A 21769-nucleotide genomic window follows, 5' to 3' on the forward strand; every position below is an offset into this window, starting at 1 on the left:
ATGGCAGAAAGTTTGGCTGTTGCCTCAAAAATGCCTCGTTATGCCGATGAGGTCAAGGAAGTGTCCATTACACTTACAACAAAAAAATGTATTTTGTTATTTCTGGACCGTGCTTTCTAAACCTGTGCCACATCTTTTTTGACATCGCTTCTAAACTGAGATGTTGGCATGAGGTGTTTTCAAGTTTCTAACTGATTTTTTTGCTTCAGTTTATGAACATGTACTTTTTCGGTTTCAAAGTAATAACAGACAAATTCAGAGGCGAACGTGCAGTACATTCTCAACCTTATAGAAACAGTTGTATCAAATGTTTGGGCACCCTTGGGCGAAATACAAATTTTGTTTATTTTTGAAGTGAAAATAGGTAAATAGAGCCCCTGCAGCAAATTTAAAATATAAAAAAATGAGCCTTTTTTTCAAAAGCACTGTCACTATTTATTTATGAATTTAAAAATTAAAAAAAACTAATTGTGGCATGTGCAACACACCCAGGAACTGACTTTGTAGGGTGTCAAAACTTTTCACATGCTAAAAATGATTCTCGATTTTTTTTTTTTTTTTTTTTTAGATCTTTTATAAGCTCGTGAAATAAAACTCTGTTTAATTATTTACAAAATATATCATTTGCACGGGGTTCCCAAACTTTTGCACACAACTGTATCTTAGCTACTAAAAAAAAAAAAAAAAAAAAAAATGCGTGTAAATTCACCGACAAAAAGCCCCTTTCTTCTGTCTTCCAGATAGTTGGAGCAGTAACTGAAGACTTACATTGTGCAGTATTATAAGAAAAAGCTGTTTAGACGGTGGAACAACACACTGGGTTTAATATTTGCTGTTTTGATTTTGTATCATCAGTTTATAATTTTAATCTTTTCTTTTGTGCTCGCTTGTTTCAACATTCTTCCTGTTTGGTCTACCGTGCCTGCCCCTAAAGGTCAGGGCTGCCCCGGGACCAGAGCCCGCGTTAACATTTCTTCACGGGAAGTCGGTCCAAGAACTACAGCGACTCCCGGGAGGCTACTGTGCAAACAACGGCGAGACACAACAAGACCGCAAAAGAGAAAGAAGAGGGGCTGCAAAGCGATGCGAAACCCGCCACAAAACCACAACAAAACGACCTCTTTGAATATTATCAGAATTTAAGAGGAAAAGGAAAAGGCTCCCAAGAAAACGCTGAACCACCTTGTGGCACAGTTTTGTGGTGAAAACTCGCGTAGCGAGGGGATTTTACCAGCGTCATTTTCTTCTGGCATCTTTAGTTATGGAAATGTATCAGATACATAATCAGTATGACAGAAACCGACCTGTGTTATGGTCAATATTATTGCAGGGTATTGCATGATGTTGGGGGGGGAGGTTGTGTGTTTGGGAAGGGGGGGGGGCGGGGGGGTCTCAGGTGACATTTCGGCTGACAAACGCTCGGCCTGCCCCTGTGCGTCTGACGTCATTGACGTCAAACGGGACTGTTTGTTCTGGATTTGGGGCGAGGAAGGTCTACGAACGCTGACAACCGACTGAAGAAGGTAAAAAATAGCATTTTGTGCCTTCGTGCGGATGGCGTTGGTATATCAAACGAAAGCAGAGAACCCCGGGAATGCGGTGAACGGTTTACAGCGGGCATCGGTGGCGTATTTCGCGGGCTGTCAGTGTAGCGCCTCGGCAAGCGGAGCATGAGCTGTCTTCGCAGGCCTTGCACCGGTTCGGGCACACGAGATAGACGAATTTTTGTCTTTTAAATTAGCCGGATTTGGTGCTATTGTGAATATTCTGTGTTGTATCTTTCTTCTCTCAATGCTAGTGTTAAGGTCGTTTACGTGGCGTAAGACACTCCGTGTTGTCAGTGTGCAGGTTAGCTGCAGGCCGGTAACATGCTAGCCAGTTAGCTGCTAGGCTGTTTGTTTGTAGCCCCGTAGGCCGTATTCATGACAAACGTTACGTCCCTTCTGCGGCGTAGTTTACGCGCGATGGCGCAGGAGCTCGTTTGAAGTGCGACGTACATCATTTCGAGAATATCAAATCCAAGTCCAAGTTGTATTCCGAAAGGCCGTTTACGTGCGGAGCTGTCACTTGCTCACGGCGGGGCGGAATGGTAATGGTAATGTACGGAAGGTTAGCGAGGCGAAGGCGTAGGGCAAAAGGTGTTTTGGAATAAAACGTGTCTTCGTGTTAACTGTTGGCGATAAGTAACGTAATTCGTGACACCCAGTGTCGTTACCGTCTTCGCTTCTCTCAGATAACGTTACCGGTAGTACGTACGTGTTACGAAATAGTAGCGAAATGGCTGATAAATTTGGTAGAGTAATTGATTACTTGACTTTCCGGACGTGTTGTCTTTTTTTTCCCTCAAATTAGCGTCGACACCTAATGTACTGTCTACATTGTGTGAATGCGGTCGCAGAGTGGCAGGACCGACTCGATTGCGTTTATATGTTCAATCGAATCGAATTTAAGACACATACTCTAGATTCTTGTCGTACGGATTAATGTCTTGAAGTTTGGTGACAACGACTTCGTTACGTAGTATCACCGTGTTTTGTTTAGTTGTCTTTTAACACTTTTATATGGGCCTATAGCAAAGGACAGGCATTGGTCTTACAACACTAGCAACCGTTTTATTTATGTATTTAATACACGTGAGCTTGGATAAGTCAATAAACCTTTTTTTTAATATAGAGATTTGTGTCTTTTTAGTGTGTGAAATTCAGCTGTCAGCTCAGGAAAGACTAACGACGAGCTGTTGTCTTTTGTACCCGCAGCGACAGAGAAATTCCAAAAAAAACAAAAAAAAAGTACCTTTAAGCACTGTCTTATACACTATGAAAAATCATCTGGAAACTGTCAAGGGTCAGGGTTGAGTGCATACAATAAATCATGGAAATTGCAGTATTCACATTCTTGTCCGCTTGCTTGATTTACTGTCACACACGATAAGCTGAAGCACAAAACACTATAAAATAATACGTTTTTCTACTACCACATAATGAAAGGCTCCAAATAAAAAATTATAAAAGAACCGTCAGAGTACTCAGAATATTCTTCTTACAAACCAGTCAGTCTACTTTTTAATTCTTTGCGGAATTAAGAAGAGAACATACCAATAGATTTTCTATACATGGTCTGTAACTTGTGCATGTGGTCCCTTTTGTCCTTAACTTGGCAGAGTCCTGAAAGACGTAGATTGGCAGCATAATCAAAAGACACATTCATGAGGGTCTCTGGCTTTTAAAGCAGTAGGGTGGCTGCGCTAAAGGGGCGCAGAAACGTCCGACGGGAAGTAAGGTGAAGGGTTAGGACAGCTCAGAAACCCCTATTAAGACATCAGAGTTCGGTCAGAGTTGTACTGCACGTATTGTGTAATTGTGCAAGTCTCAGTTCATTTGAACAGTTGCAGTCGGATCAAGCTCCCTTCCAGGAAAATTTCCTAAACATTCCTTAACTGACTGTGGGTGGATCAGTTTTCAATATTGTACAGGAGGTACGAACGAAAAAGGTGCCATCACACACGAACTAAGTGCCTCTAATATGGGCTCCGATCACAGCATGATCAGACCTTTTACCCGGTAGTGTATTTTAATGTTAGTTGGAAAAAACCCACATGTGATGTGTCGACTTCAGTTTCAATCGGACGACCCTCATTTCTCTGTCTCTCTCACAGGTGTGACACTCTGCCCTCTATCACTGTGTTGTGGTTTCCTTGCCCCCGCAGCGTGTCGCTGGCAAACCTCCCACGTTACCTCAGGAAATCGCTGCCTCACCAACTGAGATATGATCACACAATTGGATTAGACCACAGCTGCACGGCAACAAACATGCAAGTCCCTAGAATATAATTGGCCGCCTTCTTAAAACTGATGTAAGCAGATGCAAGGCCATTTAAGGCCTTGAGAATAGAAATGTTGAGCTCATTAGTGGCAAATTTTGTCATCTTTGTACTTTTTAACCACAGGTTCTAATGTAAAAAGTTGTCATTAATTTAAAAAAAGACATCATTTCCATGCATCTGCTTACACCATATAAGGCCAAAATGAATGACATCTGCCAAGGTCTTTTTTGAGAAAAAAAAAAAACTATGTTTGTCAGTATATATAGATACACTGTATAGATGCACTTATTACATTATCATGCTAAATTATTTTGTCCTTTTTAATGGTTTTGATTGCTCAACATCTGATTTCTTATTGAAAATTTCCCCGGACATTCTACTCATACAGACGCAATACACGACATTAACTGTACATTGTAAAACTCTAATACAGTTATATTAGATAGATTCTTCTTGCTGCTTGCATCATATAACTGACCTGAGTAATAAAAATCAAAGGTTTTAGCCAACACGTTAATTGCATGTTAATGTGTGCTTGATGACTGATTCGGCTACTCACCAGTTGCCACCGGTAGCAGACTTTTCACTGCATTACTACCTACAGCCCAGTTCTGCCTTCTGTCCAGTCCACAAAATAAAACTGGCTCCAATTCCCGACTAAAGACAGTGAAATTCCAAACATGGAATGAATTGTCACTGCCAGACAGACAGCCTGCCAGTACTACTAACATTGTACTTACTTCTAAAAAAAAAAAAACTGCTTCTTTCCTTTCATGGTATATGTTGAGCTGCCTTGGAGTTGGTGTTAAAGTGTTTTAACCAATACATAGCTAATGTCCTATTTCAGATGTTTATCTGGCAACTGTAAGAGTTGGATGATTGTCTAAAAGAGAGCTGGACATTTTTAACTGAACATTCTTTTCTCTTGCTCCAGTCTCTGCTTTTTACCCTGTCGACCATTATACCATATTTCCATTATAAATGAGAATATCTGAGCGTTGGTTACTTTATGAATATGAAGTTATACCTCATTTTTCTGCATCGTTGTCCATTATTGAGTCAGTTAGAAGATTTGGAAAAGTACTGGTATACTTATGATATTACTGTTGTTTTATCTTTTGATTTAATAACAAACGCAGGCATCCAGGGCACATCAAAATGAACACCAACCATAAAGAATCAGAACTCAGAGGGTATTTCTTTCTTTACCCTAAAGTTGTGATGAGGATTTATATGCATTAGTATCATTTTTATTATAACATGCACTGTTATTTCTTTTAGCTGCTTCAGACTACCGTTGCAATTTGAGTCAACTAGTGCAATACAATTCGACGATCTTTGTGAGCCAGAATCCTGAAAGCGTTATTGCATTTTGAAAGCTTCCTACTGCACCTAATGTCTTACATTTTAAGTAACGACTGGGTAGTGCTACTAGTAGTGTAGAAATCTGTAATGTGTTTACATTTTCCAATTCCACTTCTACAAGATGGGCCAGAAATGCGAAAGGTGACCAGTTTTTATTTGATGTTAAGTCATGAATAAATACTTATTCTTAGAGTTTGACATCCAACAGGTTGTGGTTGGTCTGGAATGCATGTATTTGTTCGTGCACTTAAGCAGAAGCCTCTTTGATGCACGATCCCTGTTTTAACGCAAACTACAATACATGCATTACGATATATTGTATTTCTGTCAGAGCAGTTACAGTGCCAAAGATTAGGTGGTTTGTGTCTGCCTTGCCAAGTTGTCTCCCTCTCGCATACTAATGCCATTGAAGCTGAAGTTGTCGAGCAATGCAGACACTGTTGACTGACAATGAGACTGTAAGATAATTGAAAGGAGAGAGTGAAGGAAACTGCTCGATAATGAGTCGATGTGATAGAGGGTTTGTTTCAGCTTTGAGGTGTGGAACGATGCCGACTGTGCTTTGTATCCTCAGAAAGTTGAGTTAGAGATGTAGCGGCAGCGGTGATCGTGCTTTTGTTGATCGTCCTTCCAGAGAGTCGAGTGAGGCGTGTAATGGCCTGAGGGGGGTCCCCCCAGTTCCACCTGCCCCTGCCAGGTCCAGTCTGCCTAAACTGTCTGCTCAGCCACTGCGACCCACCACTGCGATGGGAGACGGACTGGAGGCAGGCAGCAGCCAGAACCCTCCCTCTGCCCCACCACCTCTCCCCTTTAACCCTCCACCACCTGAAACATGGAACCCCTCCAGACCAAAACGACAGACCAACCAGCTACAGGTAGAAATATTTCTGTTGGTCTTTTTAAACAAGTAAAATATTTGGACTTGAGTTTGATTGATATATTTTTTTTTATGATTTTGCTCTTTTTCAGTACCTGCTTAAAGTGGTGTTGAATACATTATGGAAGCACCACTTTGCATGGCCCTTCCAAGCTCCTGTAGATGCCATCAAACTCAATTTGCCTGTGAGTCGCGTATTTATGTGTGTGCTTGTGTGCTTATAATCAACGGTAGAGTCCAAAGCATACAGATAGCATTGCAACAGCCGCCAAATTCATTTTATATGCAAAGCGACACACAGTGGTGCAGGCGCACAAGCCACCCAGCAGTAGAATATGTTGTCGTCCTGCTTTTGTGCCTTGGTTTTCCAGAAAACCAGCATTTCTTTCAGACTCGCTTCGTCAGTTGGTACATTGTGACAACTGACTTCACTTCTCCGTTTCATTTAAAACACTTTTTCTTCTGTGGTCCCTCTAGTTGTCAACAAGAATAAATCGACAGTAGTACCAGCAATCTCAGCTTCAGAAAGATAAAAAAAATAATAACATTTGCTGTCGCTGCAAGAATGATTTTCATTAAGGCTCTGACCAAATCTGACGGATATATTCTCTGTCAATCAGTTAATCGTTTGGCCTATAATACATTAAAAAAAAAATAAACATATTAAGGTTAACTCTAATGTATGACAGGGAATAGTAGCAAATCCTCATATTTAAGAAGCTTTAACCAGCAATTGTTTGGCATTTTTACTTGAAAAATGATTTCAATGATTAAGCAATTAGAATATTTTCCAGTTAGTTTTTCTGTCATTTGACTAACCCATTAAATGACTTTGGTCCAGAGAAAAATCCATAGCAGCACCTCAGATTTGCTTTATGTACTATACAATGTGCCTTGGGATCCTATTAATGTGGCCGTCTGCAGTGCCTCGAACACACGCTACAGGTGACAAATAACAAGGTTCATATGAATTGCACCTGCGCTCAGGCGGCAGTGTGTTTTGGACTAAAGAAAGAGGGTGAAAGTTTCAAACAGATGTAAACATGCATTTTCTTTTTGTTTTCTCACATTCTTCATTTACTTTCATCCAGTCAAGACGGTAATTTAATATTCTCCACCTACTATTCTTCAAGGACTACTATAAGATCATCAAGACTCCTATGGACATGGGCACGATAAAAAAACGCCTGGAGAACAACTACTACTGGAATGCTCAGGAGTGTATCCAAGACTTCAACACAATGTTCACGAACTGCTACATCTACAACAAGGTCAGCCACGTTAGAGGTTCTGATCACATGTGACACGAATCGTGTAACATGTAGCTCTGATGAAATCGAGACGCTGTCCGCCTCAACTTATTTTATCACTCGGATAAAGAGAGAAGGACTCTGTTCGGAGCTTGTGCCTTCTAAACATCTTTGTGTGTTTGTTTGTTCAGCCTGGGGATGATATTGTCCTGATGGCGGAGGCCCTGGAAAAGCTCTTTCTCCAGAGGATCACAGAGATGCCGCAGGAGGAGACGGAGATTGCTGTGGTCAGCAAGGGACGCCGCGGGGGCAGACGGGATTCAGGTATGACTTTAGGATGTAGTATGGACTTAAAAATTTCAGTATAATACTGTGGGGGTTTTTTTTGGCCACGAGAGCCTCCCTGTTCAATCAATAGAAAAGGTATCATGGCATTACGACAGAGGTTTTTGATTGTGTTTGTGTTTATTCTTCGTATACTCTGAAGAATTTGATGATGAGTTTCAATGAGTAAATTGCAATGACAAGTAAACTAACCTAACCAGCCAAGCTTGTATGTACAGTACTTAACATTGTCTGTACTGGTTCCCTCTCTTCATCAACCGCACCTAGCATGAAACTTGTATTGTTACAATAAGTTTTGATTGATTCGTGGCACATTACATAACAATGTTGAACATTTCTTCACCTGTCTAACGGGTTTAAACCACAGTCCTGGTCAAACGTATTGGCACCATTGGCATTTTAACTACAGAGAGCTGTCTGACGGCATCTGAAATGCTGTTATCACAAAACATAACAATTCCAAATGCTACCAGGCAATCGCCAAAATGCTCTAAACCCCTGTTTCAACAATTCGTAATGTTACCAAGAAGTTTCACAGTCATAAAACTGTTAAGATGCTTCCAGGACTTGGCGCTAAGAAGAAAATCAATGAGATAAGTCTGCGAAGGTTGACGCAGATTGTGAAAAAAACACCAAGCAGGACATCTGAAGAGCTTCAGACTGACATGGAGCAGTCTGGAGTGGTTGTTTCAACCTGTACCATACGCTGCACATTAAACCAAGTAGGGCTCCATTAGCAAAGGCCAAGGAGGACACCACTGTTGGAAGACAGGTTTGAAAAAACTTTCATAGCTAAGCCACAGTCTTTCTGGGATAATGTTCTATGGACAGATGAAACGAAAGTACAGCTCTTTGGGAACGCAGCGCATCGGTTTGCTTATTCGCGACAAAATGAAGCCCATAAGGAAAAGAACACCCTACCTACAGTAAAACATGGTGAAGGTTCTATCATGCTGTGGTGCTGCTTAGCTGCCTCTGGTACTGGAGGCATTGAATGTAGCAAAGGAATAATGAAATCAGAAGATTACCAAGGCCTTTTAGAGTGAAATGTGTGACCCAGTGTCATTAAATTAGGTTTGAGGCGAAGGTCTTGGGTCTTTTCAGCAGGACAACGATGCAGCAGCTCAAAAGAATGGTGGACTGCAATGAGTCCTTTCTGAAGATATTCTAAATTCTATACTTAAAATTCAGGGGTATCAATAATTTTGACCAGGACTGTAGGTCCGGGCCAGAAGGGTTGGTGTTCTTATCCTTGATTTAATTTTTGTGATCTTCCTGCTTTTATATTCGTCTCTCCAGCTCTGATCACAAAGTCAGATTCAGGCCAAGACTCATCGTCCCCCTCCACCACCCCCCATACACGAGGCTTTTCATCCCCGTCGACCACCCCGCACACCCGTCCTGCACCCGCCTCTCAAGGCCTTCCTACTCTGCCTCTGCCCCAGCCTCAGCCTCAGCCTCAGCCTCCCCCACGCGTGCCTCCTACGCCCACCTCCCACGCCCATCTGGGACCCCAGTTCCCCATCTCGACTCCAGACGTCCTGGCCCAAGGCATGACCTCTGTTCCCCCGCCAGCCCCGACACACCCAGGACTCCATCCCGCCCCGATGCTGCAGAGCTCCCCCGCCCTCATCAAGGTAAGGAGATGGAGGAGAATGAACTGCATTTCGTACACCAGCAGATTTGATGTCATTTTCTTACCTCTGATCTCTGGTGCTCCAACAGCAAAGGAAGAGCCAGAAGAGGAAAGCAGACACCACCACACCCACAGCCAACGACCAGCTCAGTGAATCATCTCCTGTCTCTGCTGAGGCTCGGCCGCGCCGAGAGAGCAGTCGTCCATCAAAGCAACCCAAAAGAGACGCGTCGCAGCCGGACTCTCAACATCACCTGGGGGCTGGTTTGGAGACAGGAGGGACTGTAACGCCGAAACGTCAGGACCAGTTGCGTTCCTGCGCACGCCTTGTCAGAGAGATGCTTTCCAAGAAACACGTGGCATACGCCTGGCCTTTTTACAAGCCTGTTGATGTAAAAGCTCTTGGTCTCCACGACTACCACGACATTATCAAGCACCCCATGGATCTCAGCACCATCAAGGTGATTTTAGTGGGATTATCAATAAGTAGATAAAGTCTTGTAATTAATTAGTCTACATGTTAAAAAAATAAATAAGGTTATTGCAAACAAGTTTACAATAAATTAATGTATTCGTAATTCTAGGAATGATGAAGGCTCTCTAAACATTGGTATTGAATTAGAAAAATAAACTTGTCAATCGAAAAATATCTATTTTCCTCTTCACATTTTTGCCTTTTTAAGATTAATATTATCGATTATCCCATTGGTATCAACTGCAACACACAGTTAATTATCAGTGTTGGTTATCTGCCCTGAAATTCCATCTCGGCTTAATAGTTTTTAAAATAAACGTCTGTTTTATAGTGAGGAAGTCCTCATACTAGGGCTTAAAGCCCCATTTTTAATTCAACAGAATCACCAGTTTAAAAATGTCGACTAAAATTAAGGTATACAATAAAGTGATGAATGAAATCAGGTAATATGTAATGGAATATGTAATAAAATGATAAGTAAAGAATAACAAGAATCTGATCAAGCATCCTGTTTTATGGATTGTTTTGCAGTTGGTTTCTCCAAGTATTGAGCTTTCATACCCAGCCCTACCTCATCAATCCACAGCTTTTATTTGGTCTCAAAAAACAGGACAATTTTCAGAACATAGGAATTAGGATCGGTTTAGATAGTGACGACGCATCTGTTTGTTTGTCTCCCTCAGAAAAAGCTGGACAACAAACAGTACAGAGAAGCTCAAGAATTTGCAGCAGACGTCAGGTTGATGTTCTCTAACTGTTACAAGTACAATCCTCCAGACCATGATGTTGTTGCCATGGCACGCAAATTACAGGTAAGCAACGCATATCACATACTGTTAAGTAAACCATAATAAACAGTATATACACCAAATGCGGCCAGGCTCAAAAATCTTGTGGAAATCCTTCAACGGAGAATGGAAGCAGCAGATAAGGAGTGAGATGCTCAACTGTCATAGTATGTAGTGGTTAGGTGTCCACCTTCATTTGGCCATATATGGTTGGGTACTGTTACCTGGTTGCGTTCTAGATCCAGTTTCAAATTAGTAAAATACCTGGGTTTGTTATTTTATGAGTTGAACACATCAACCTGTTGAATCCCCCAACGGTGACGCTGTCATACACTTTCCAGCGTATTCGTTAACGTGACTAGTCAAAGAAAACATTTAAGAAGGTTGCCACACCTAAATGTTCACTTCAACAAATGCAAAGCACAATTTCAAGAACAATACATTGAAATTGCAATGCAATGTGTGATTAAAAAGAAATGGACAAATTAGTTTAGTGCCTTTTATTGGGCCCCCCGAAAACATACCGTACAAAATGTTGTGTGTAAGAGCTCAGGTTTAATGAGCAGATTTGATGTTGTTATATTATAGTTATATAGCAGATATTATGACATGTCAAAGCTATCCATGTACATGCATAATATTTTTACATTGTCATTTTTTTCTATTACGGAAAAAAATTTCAAGTTAACAGTTTGTCCTGCCCTTGTGTCTCCTAATAGGACGTGTTTGAGATGCGTTTCGCCAAAATGCCTGATGAGCCAGAGGAGCCCACCCCTGTTCCCACCCCGTCAACGGCCCTCCACCCTGCCCCCTCCACTCGACAAGTCCCGCCTCCTTCTGCCGTCTCAGAAGACGACAGCTCCAGTTCCTCCGAATCAGAGTCCTCGGGAGGAGACTCAGAACAAGAAAGGCAACAGCGATTGGCTGAGTTACAGGAACAGGTTAGAGGATGGAAAATGAAGGGGGAGGGAGGCTTATGAGACACAACAGGTGGGTGGGCCATGCAGAACAGCTTTACCGAATCTGGGTAATTGCTGAAACTCGAGGAAACAAGTGTGCAGGCTGCTGTCTTTTCATCTCTTAAGACCATGATTGTGTGTTGTTGTGTCCTCTAGCTTAAAGCTGTCCACGAACAGCTGGCAGCGCTCTCCCAGCCGCAGGCCAGCAAGCCCAAGAAGAAAGAGAGGGAGAAGAAGGAGAAGAAGAAAGAAAAGCACAAGAAGAAGATGGGAGCAGAGGAAACCGTGGAGGCCCCTCCGTCTGCGATGCTTCAGCCTCCCAAGAAAAGCAAGAGCAGCAAGGAGCCACTCGTTGTGAAGAAGGAAAGGAAAAAGCCTGGGTAGGTTTTACAGAGGTAATGAGATAAGAGATGTTATTCTAGCTGTGTTACCTGGAGCTAATCAAATCATTTGTCAATCTCAGTAAGAAAGAAGGAGTTAAAAACAGCCGCCCAGCTGTGCCCCCTCAGCCTGGGCCAACCCCACTCGTCCCCTCAGCCTCTCTTGAAGCAGAGGATGACATAGGTGTGTATGTGAGAGCTAAGTTGAGCATGATTTTGTGTTTGAAAGTGTGTGCGTCTTTAACAAGGGCCCGCTATCAACCTGCTGTTGTGCCTTCCTCTCCAGATGTATTTGGGAGCATGTCCGCCGAAAGATGCAAGCCGATGTCGTACGAGGAGAAGCGCCAGCTGAGCCTGGACATCAACAAGTTGCCCGGTGACAAACTGGGCCGCGTTGTGCACATAATCCAAACGCGCGAGCCTTCGCTGAAGAACTCAAACCCGGACGAGATTGAGATCGACTTCGAGACGCTGAAGCCTTCTACGCTGAGAGAGCTGGAGAAATACGTCTCCAGCTGCCTTAGGAAGAAGAAAAAACCGTCAGGTAGGCTGTTTGTGTTTGTGTTCAGCGCTTATTTTAAAGGACTCTCATATGACTTTTGTCATTCCAACAATTCTCAACTGAGTCACAGCACTTTCGCATTCAGGTCTGGTCAGATTCTAAGCAAATTGTAATTAAAAACTAACATAATCTGTAGTTTTAGCCTCTGTTTTACACATTTGCTGTGAATAACAGTGGAACACTGTTGATTTTAATTGAACATCAGTTTGATAACATGGCATGCAATTTAGTACGTTTACCATATTGTGAAATACATTTGTTTGCTTCTTCACGCAGACAAAAAGCAAATAAATGTGAGAACATTGATATTATTCTCATACCTGCCTGTTAAGTAAAAGGCTACAGCCAGCAGCCGGTTAGCTTAGCCTTGTATTTATGGGACAGATATCACAGTATGATAAGTCTTCTCATCTAACTCCGTGTTTTAAGCCGTCTATGCCATTGCATTGTGAAGTAGTGTAGCTCACTGAAATTACTTAAATGTTTAAACTCCCCAAACAAGAATTCTTTTTTCCGTATTTTTTTTTTTGGTCTTCACACTGGCTGAATGTCTTGTGTTTTCACAAGTGAGATTAAAAGCCGTCAGTCCGTCCATTTCTGAATGTCGTGGGTGCTTTTTCTTGCAGTAGAGAAACCTCTGGAAATGACAAATGTGACAAAGATGAAGACAGGATCGTCATCTTCGGGCAGCAGCGACTCCTCTGATAGTGAAGACTCTGAGAATGGTAATGTCTCTCTCTCGGCGTGTCTTATTTTGAATTCCTCTCGCGTATCAGCGTTCCGCTTATTTCCTCAAAATGTGTCATATATCTCTGTCTCCTAGGGCTGGTTCCCAAACAGCAGAAGAAGACCTTGACTAACAAAGACACCAAGAGACCACACCACCTGTCCCTCAGTAGTGGAGTTGGCCCAGTCCCTCCTCAGTCTCAGACTCAGCCTCAAGTCGTCCAGTCCAAACCGCCATTCGTTGCCCCTCCCTCGGTCCCTGTCTCTGTCCCATCTCTGGACACCTCCCAGCTGTTGGCCTCGGGATTTGATCCTCTGGCCCACTTCATGAACCCACACTTGACGCAGTCAAACACGGAGCCGAATCCAACCATCACTACTGCTGGAGCCCCCGTCACCTCTGGCCTGCTCAACACAAACACACCCGGCAGCCAGGCGCCCGCTGAGACGCACCCTTTCCTAAACCAACATCCCATCATACCCTCACCAGGTGCGTACACTTCAGTGCCACTTTGCTCTTAGTTCATTTTCAAAATAGTCACAAATGTGGGATTGTTAATGGCTGCAAATAATAGTTATTATGATTATTAATTAATTTGTTAACTAGTTTTCCAGTTAAACAATTACTCTTTTGGTCTACATTGACAAACATCTAAAGAAGCAGCTAATCCTCACAATATAGAAGCTGGAACCAGCAAATATTTTGCATTTCTGGTTGATAGTTTACAATTTTCATCACATGAAACGCAATTTCTGATACTATGTATGGCTGGCATTTAGCTGCTATAGCCGTTAAATATATTTACACTCGGTCGTTACCTCTCTGTGTAGTATTTTGCCTGCTCAGTGGCAGAGTGTGCCATTCTTGCACTGGCTTCATAGGGCATGCGCGCGTGCAAGGAGTTCGCAGGAGGTGATGCATGCACATGCTGGACAGAATTCGGAAGACGAGCCAGTGTGCGTACTGCATGTAATTTGTGCTTATGCGCATATGTCAAGTAATTAGATAATCCCGAAGATCGGAACAGCTGGTCTTTTTTTTTGTGTTGGTACAAGTACAGCTGCAGCGATTTATAAGGAGATATGTCGTCTTCAATATGTGGATTTCTGTTCTTTTCCCATCATTGTCTTCTCTTCCCACTTTGCAGCGATCCACAATGCTCTTCCCCAGCAACCATCAAGACCTAGCAACCGCGCAGCGCCGCTTCCTCCCAAACCCCCACAGCCACCCCCGTCCTCACTCCCCTCCCTGGCTCCAACCACCTCACCCCAGCTTCAGCCCTCGCTTCCCCTCACCCTTCCCCAGCCTGTCCCCCGTCCTCGTGTCCCTTCACCCCCATCACATGGCATCTTGGGTACCCTCTCGGCACAACCTCCTCAAGCCCTGCTGGAGGACGACGAAGAGCCGACGCCCACCAGTTCTGAAACCCCCCCCCTCAGCCAGGTGCACACCTTCCTGCAGTCTCTCCAGACTCGACCCACCACGCAGGCCCAGCCGATGCACACGCACTCGCCCGTGCAGGGCGCTCCCCAGCTGGTGCCGTCAATGCACACGCAGGCCATGACCACATCCACCCCCGCCCTGACGCAGAGACACAACTCAGGCCACGCGCACATGCAGCAGCCGTTCCCGCATACACACACGTCAGCGTCGCAGCAGCAGAAGGGGTTGACCCTGCAGCAGAAGGTACAACAGATGCAGCAACATCAACAACAGCCATCACCACGAAGTAAAGCAGAGCCTTTCTCAACAGGTGAGATACATATCTATACTCAAGACAATGGTTCCCAAACTGAGAGTTCTGGACCCCCCAAGAGGTCCTAAAATAAAGACGATGGGTCACAAGATGATCAAAGGGATAAAATGGAAAGACATATCATTCTGTTACATAAATGTTCCTATTTCCTGACTTTTCTTTTCTTCTTTTTCATACCGGACCCTTTCACTTCTTTGAGGGCTCTAAAAATCCTTCAAATGTAACAATCTGGGAGGGAAAATCATGTCCCCACTAAGGCCATTACCTGCCACAAGGGGTCACAAGTAGACAGTACTTAAATCTAAGGGGTCGGAAGGCAAAGAAGGTGGGAAGCACTGGTTTAAGACTCGTGCTTGAAGAGACGCTTTTGTTAAAATGTGTCACAGTCCTCAAGAGTTGAGCTTAAGACCTTTAACACAAAAACAGAAATAAACAGTTACAGTTAATGTTTGAAAACCCACCAGCCAAAAAAACAAAAATTAAGAGCTTAATTTAGAAGCTAAACAAGCTTTGTCCTTCTTTGACTTCAGTTTAAGTAAAAATCTGTGTCATACCTGCATTTGGCCACGATGTGGTGCTAGCGAGCTTCCCCTCAAAATATCACATAGACCTGCAAGACGAGGGTCTTCTTACTAGTGGGCACAGCTGAAGAGGCTTCTCTTTGGGAGCTTTGCTAATTAGGTTTCTCATATTGCATATTGAGGCTTTGCAAAACACTCGTAGTACATAAATGGTACTTCAGACTAAGACTCCTTGTGTTGTAAATTGCAACATTTGGGCTTGGAAACCACTGCACGTAACCATTTTGTAGATGTCACTGCACATTTGTTTAAATTCGGCATTGATTTAAAAAAAAAAATTTTTTTTAAAAGTGTTTGCATTTTGCACGTTTTTTAGGTTGCCTGCGCGAGAGCCCCTCTCCCCTGATGATGCATTCTCCTCCGATGCCTCAGTTCCACACCATGGGACAGCAGTCACCGTCACAGACCAAGAAACATGTGAGTGAAATGTTAAAAGGAAAAGGTATCAATTTTAGTACGTTTTTGTTTTTGATTCTTGTTAACAGAGCTTTGTATGTCAACGTCTTGTCTTTCTGTAGGAGCAGAGGTCCAACCTGGTGGTGGTCAAAGAAGAGAAGCCTTCCCACTCCCCAGTGCTGCCCCCCTCGCCCTTCAGCCCTGCCATGCGTCAGGACACACACAAACCCGACAACAAACACAGTGAGTGCAAGAGACTATTGTGACTACTTTACAGTCCACCTCGTCTAAAGCTAAAGTAGGTAACATTCACTTAGAAGTAGCAAAAATAAATTGCCCAGATTTCGGTGGCCAAAACTGAGCCAGGTGACAGAATCTTAAAAAGTATTAAAATAAGTAAAGTAACTATTAAAAAGTAATGTGTGGAAAAGCTACCTGCAGTTATACACCAGTCATTACTTTTATTCTTTTGAATTAAGAAAGATTTTGTACGTTTCCTTCCAAACAGCCACTTTACAGCAGCATTATTGCTTATGAGCCGCTCTTCATTGAGTTAAAGTGCCGTGTTATAGTTGATCACCATCTTGTGTCTCCCTCAGGATTAGATCTGAAGCCACTGGATGGTTCTCGTCCTGGTTCTCGCCTACCAGACTCCCCAGCACTGCCCTGCGCCCAGCAAGACAACAAAATCAAGCAAGAACCCAAAACCCCCATCGCTCCTAAGAAGACACAGGTGTGTATGAGTATGTGAGATGAGAAAATAACGTCAAAAGCCCTATGAAAGTAGACTCCATCATTAGGTTTCTCTGTTTTCTCTCCCTCATTTAACCTGATACTTTAAACACCCACCGTCCTGCTTGTCTTTATTCTTCTCTTTTCCCAGGACGTGAAGCTGAAGAACATGGGCTCTTGGGCCAGCCTGGCTCAGAGGTCCCAGTCCACGCCGGCCTCCTCCGTTCGCTCCTCCAGCGACAGCTTCGAACAGTTCAGACGGGCCGCAAGGGAGAAGGAGGAGAGAGAGCGACAGCTGAAAGCACAGGCTGAACAGGCCAGGAGAGAGCAAGGAAAGCTACGGTAGGTGGGAGGAGGATGGAGAGGTGCCTCATATGGAAAGCAGAAAACCTGCACCGGCATGAGTTGCTATCTTAGACGGAATCATAGAGTCCCATAGATTTTTAAAATCTAAAAAAACCTATCGCCTACCTCCCAGGCAGCCACTGCCTCCTGTTATTTTCAGTTTCAATATACATTATTTCCCTACTCAATATACAGTCTACTTGGAGACGTGAATGTTGAGACAGGAAATCATCTCAGCGAACATCTTATCCAGCTTTTCACTGAAGTGTCTTTGCATGTTGATTGAAAATGCCGTCGGGGCACTCTTGGCACCTGAATCTTGACTTGACTAACAAACGGCAATTTTTGATGCAAGAAACTGCGAAATGGAAAAAATCATAATGTCAGTCTTGCCATCGTTTGTGCCGGTTGGTTGTTTAATTCCCAACAGCATATAGAAGCTCTCGAGTGCCGAGGTTGTCAAATGTCAGCGACGCCCACCAGCACATCTGCTCGCACCATACAAGTCGACTGCGGAAATCCCACTCTCATCCGCAGCTTTCAAATTGAGTTTCTCGATTTTCAGATCTACTGGCCCAGAGTCTCAGGCTGTTGAAAAGCAATAACTTCAAAAACCTAAACTATTGTATGCTTTGGTAGATGGATAGCATCACTGATTCATAGTACATGTGACTCACAGTAAATTGACTAACATAAAAACAACTCTTAACACGTTCGACACTACATCTAGTACTGTCTAATGTGTGTAGTTAAATGTGTAATGTGATATTCGATTTTATTTAGTCTTGCTTCTATGATTACAGCCCGAGTTGGCGCTCTCTCCTGGGCAACCGGAGTCAGTCTTTATAAATCGGGATTTTACGTATTCGCTAGTGATTTGTTACGTGTTTTATCCGGTCAGTATTTTCAAGTTCAAAAAAAAGGACACGGCTGTATGTCTGGCGCGTTGTCACGCCACGGAATGAGTTTGGGACCAATCACACGCCTCCCTGATGGTACTGCGTGCAGAGTTGGGCAAGTTACGTGAAAACTGTAATCAGTTACTCATTACACATCACTCTTTGTAAAATTAATGACACTACTTTACTCATTTAGCCGCAGCAAAAGTAATGAATTACATTACTCGTTACTTAACTTTCGTTACTTAGCCCAGCTCCGTCAGTTGGACAGTCCTCCACACCCACACATCACGTCATTTTTCTTTAACTCGTTTTCGAAATTGAAAACCAGACACTGACAGCCCTGCAATTTGGAGGGATTTACTGACCATCCAGCAGCTAGCTCAGTCTTGCTGACTGCACGCAGCCCTCCCCAAGAGCTGGGTCTCAGCCAGGTGGTTCACATACCCTCCAACTCTCTAAACGTGGCTCCCGAATGTAGATGCACCCATGGCTTACGTTAGCAAACCACAGCACGTGAATAAGACAACTCGGGAATTACGGGGAGGCACATTTCTCCGTGTTTGGTAGAGGCTAACTTCCTGCCCCCACCTCAAGCCCCCGACCCAAGTTGTGTATCGCGTCCTCGGACCCATTCGTCCACTGAAGGTGGAGAGAGACAAAAATGTGTCAGTGTTACTGACACTGCACTGCACTGATTGCATTTAAGAATTGAAGCATCCAAAGTGCCTAAAACTTTTGCACAGTGTTGTATATAAAATCAGATTTTATTCTCAAATAATATTCGGTGTTGGTCTGAAAAATCCTGCATTGGTTGGGTCCTAATTAACTTTCATTATCATGCAAGTCACTGAGAAATGTCTGACTGACTACAGACCAGCCGCAGCCAGCCGTCTTACTTGTATTTTATGCTGTAGCCGTGACGACGAGGACACGATGGAGCAAGCTCGTCGAGCGCAAGAAGACGCCCGCCGTCGCCAGGAGCAGCAGTCGCCGCTTGCTCCCACTCCTCCGGCTTCTACCCCCCCCACTCACTCCCCGCAGGCTCCACCCCCACAGCCACAGGCCCCGCCCCCATCCGCCTCAGCTGCACAGAACGCGCTCGACCAGCAGAGGGAGATGGCGCGCCGCCGTGAGCAGGAGAGGCGCAGGAGAGAAGCGGTACGGACAGAACTGTAAGGAAGAAAAACGCTGAGTTTTGATCTTTAAGGACGGCCATTAATGCCTCTTGTGGTTCTCTCGTCTCTTCTGCAGATGGCTGACACCATTGACATCAACTTCCAGAGCGACCTGATGGCCATTTTCGAAGAGAACCTGTTCTGAGAGAGGGGAAAAAAAAAAAAAGAGAGAGAGAGAGCGGTGGGAGTGAGAGAAGGACCTATAGACACACATAAGCGAAATTTACAAAATGCATATAGACCACAATGTTGTGATACACACGGTCGCTGCTCATACAAACCCACACTTACTAGTAACTGTCCCTTTCTCTCAGTAGTTGAAACAGCTGGCTTGTGTCATGTGAATGAGAGGGGGGAAGTGAAACTGAAAGAAGCAGCCCTCTTTTCCTCCAGCCTCAGATACGTTTTGGTGTCTGACTTGGTGTTTATGGTTGTTAGTCTCCTGGGTCTCCAGGGACGACACGTCGAAAACAGACACTGAAATAATCGGATAGTCAGCTCCTTCCAGGAAAATAGGAATGGTAGAATGAAGAGGAGGGGACTTAACTTTTACATTTAAAAAAAAAAAAAAAAAAAAAAAAATTATGGCGGCGATGAGTAGGATTTAATTTAAGTGAAAATTAAGAAAATCTTATTCTCTAATGTCTGAGAGGAGAGAAAGAGGTTTAAAATGACAGATGGACAGATCACTTTGTTCTCGTTTTTTTTTCCCTCTCTCCTAATCTTGTCTCTATTATTTCATTAAGTTTGAATTTAAAATGGGAAGGTTGGGCTGTTGTGGTCGAGTCAGGCTCGGCGGCCATCTGAGAGTCGGTTGTTTTCTCAGGACACGGTGGAAGTGAAACACCCCGGCCACGATCGCACACTTTTCTAACACATCCTTCCTCCCTTCACTCCCTGCTACTGCTCCTTCTTCAGTCATGAATTCGAAGAGGTGGAGGTTTCAGCGATGCTCGGCCTGTGTACAAATTCGACGAGAGAGGTATGGGGAAGGAACGATGGCATTTTAAAGGTTTCAGAGGGTGTCCTTTGCCTTAGCGCTATGGCCTGTAAACTAACGATCACACCCTACAAATTATACATATTATATATAAATAGATACATGAATATATATTATATACGACGAAAAGTCAACGAAAAAGAACATGAGAGGGATTTGGATTGCGGGGAGCAAAGCTCATCTCTGTGTTCATCTCTAAGCTCTGGTTTTGATTTTGTAGAATTTACTGTAAAGAAGAAGAAAAAAACTTTTTTATGATTCTATTGAGAGGATTGTTTCGTCTGTCTTATTCTCTCTCCTCCCTTTACTGTTTTGTTTTTTTCTTGACTCTATGCCAAAACCAATCTATTGAGTGCTGAAAGTTCATTCACTTTTTTTTTTTTTTTCTTTTTTTTTTTAACATGTAAAATGCATCATCTTTTCACTTTATATTAAAGGCTACGTTTTTATTGCTATTTAATTTTCCTTTATCCCCTTTTAAATCCAAATTATGCAGCAGTTTGCTCTGTAATAGTTTGAAGAAGCGGTTTCCAAAATCATTGCTAGGCCCCATCATTCTGTAGTTGTCCGACAAATCTGCACTTAAGTGTTTCATTACTTAAATCTCCTCTTTCTTTTTTTTTTTCATTATTTCTTCTCATCATGTGCGTTTTTTTTTTTTCTTTCTTAGCCGTCTTGCCCACCACTATCTTCCTCACAACTTCTAAAGTCTGTATCATAGGTTCTTGTTTGTCATCCTGTCTTTTAGTTTTTATTTTTGAAATGTTTTTATCGTCCACGGTAACAGTTTTGGGATGTCGTGTGCCATTGTGTTTTTTCTGGAAGTGAGAGGTTTTCCTGGCTTCTGTAGGTTGGCCCAGAGATCTGTGAGTGTTTTCAGTTCTATAATCATTTTTAAAAAAAACGTTTCCTCCATTTCTTTACTCTTTTCACAATTGATAGCTCTGAGTTTATTTTGTTTTGTTTTCCCTTTGCTAATTTCTTTTGATTTATTTTACCCAGGACAACCTGTTGGTATGTTGGTGAGTGAGGCATTGAGGTCAATAGATTCATCTTGTTCAGTAAAACATCTTTTTTAAAAAAAAAAAAGTATTAAAATAATATTTAAAAAAAACCTTAATTTTGGTGCTTAGGTTTTTTTTTTGTCTTCTCCACTGTGAGAGTTATTCACACATGGTACTGAGTTTATGTGATACAGACAGTGAGCTCTGCTTTAATTATCCGGTGTCGGCCAGCCGGGGGCGCTATAGACAGGTATTTGATATACACTCTATGGTCAAAAGTATGTGGACACAGCTGGCTGTTTTTCACGGTTTTGACTCGGGTCTTCCGTTCCGATTTAGGCTAATCTTAAAGCTGCCGCATACAGTGATAGACCTAGACATGGTGTATCGTCATCATAATATCGGAATGTTTCACAGTTGCATAATAACCTATATGATCAAAGATGGCAGTAGCAGTACATATAACCCTAAACGTTGACCAGTAAATGTGTGTGAAATATGAATTACTGTAAATAACTATAAATAAAATCACATGCAATTATATTAAATTATGTATATGGTTGGGAAATTGTGAAAACAACAGCAGCAACGATGGGAAGAAATCAAAGATTTTCTCATTTAGTTCCAGACAAAATCTGACATGTTGTATTTTATGACTTTATTAGAATATTGTCAATAAACGAGACCAAAA

The 21769-nt window shown here is 42.9% G+C and overlaps 1 protein-coding gene across 4 annotated transcripts; it reads left to right on the top strand.

The window, feature by feature from the left end:
- The first annotated feature begins 1436 nt into the window (after positions 1–1436).
- LOC120800044 (bromodomain-containing protein 4-like) lies at positions 1437–19227 on the top strand. 4 transcript variants are annotated; one of them, XM_040145812.1, is made up of 21 exons: positions 1437–1523; positions 5823–6063; positions 6158–6250; positions 7199–7336; positions 7507–7639; positions 8960–9297; positions 9386–9757; positions 10455–10583; positions 11279–11500; positions 11675–11898; positions 11982–12082; positions 12185–12442; positions 13087–13185; positions 13284–13676; positions 14335–14940; positions 15841–15941; positions 16043–16163; positions 16520–16653; positions 16804–16994; positions 18814–19057; positions 19151–19219. In XM_040145812.1, the coding sequence occupies exons 2-21, from the start codon at positions 5935–5937 to the stop codon at positions 19217–19219; spliced, it is 4095 nt and encodes a 1364-aa protein (XP_040001746.1). In that variant the 5' UTR covers positions 1437–1523; positions 5823–5934. The 4 variants fall into 4 exon arrangements, with proteins under 4 accessions (XP_040001746.1, XP_040001747.1, XP_040001748.1 ...); XM_040145813.1 differs by having other exon boundaries at positions 1446–1523; positions 5763–6063; XM_040145814.1 differs by lacking the exon at positions 1437–1523 and adding an exon at positions 3660–3811.
- Positions 19228–21769: the final 2542 nt, after the last annotated feature.

Source organism: Xiphias gladius, chromosome 15 (genome assembly GCF_016859285.1).
Source record: "Xiphias gladius isolate SHS-SW01 ecotype Sanya breed wild chromosome 15, ASM1685928v1, whole genome shotgun sequence".
Classification (NCBI taxonomy): Eukaryota; Metazoa; Chordata; class Actinopteri; order Istiophoriformes; family Xiphiidae; genus Xiphias; species Xiphias gladius.

Coding starts and splice junctions, on each gene's coding strand:
- LOC120800044 (XM_040145812.1), top strand. CDS start 5,935: ATGGGAGACGGACTGGAGGCAGGCAGCAGCCAGAACCCTCCCTCTGCC. Junction 7,640..8,959: donor CGGGGGCAGACGGGATTCAG/GTATGACTTTAG, acceptor TCGTCTCTCCAG/CTCTGATCACAAAGTCAGAT. Junction 13,677..14,334: donor TCCCATCATACCCTCACCAG/GTGCGTACACTT, acceptor CCCACTTTGCAG/CGATCCACAATGCTCTTCCC.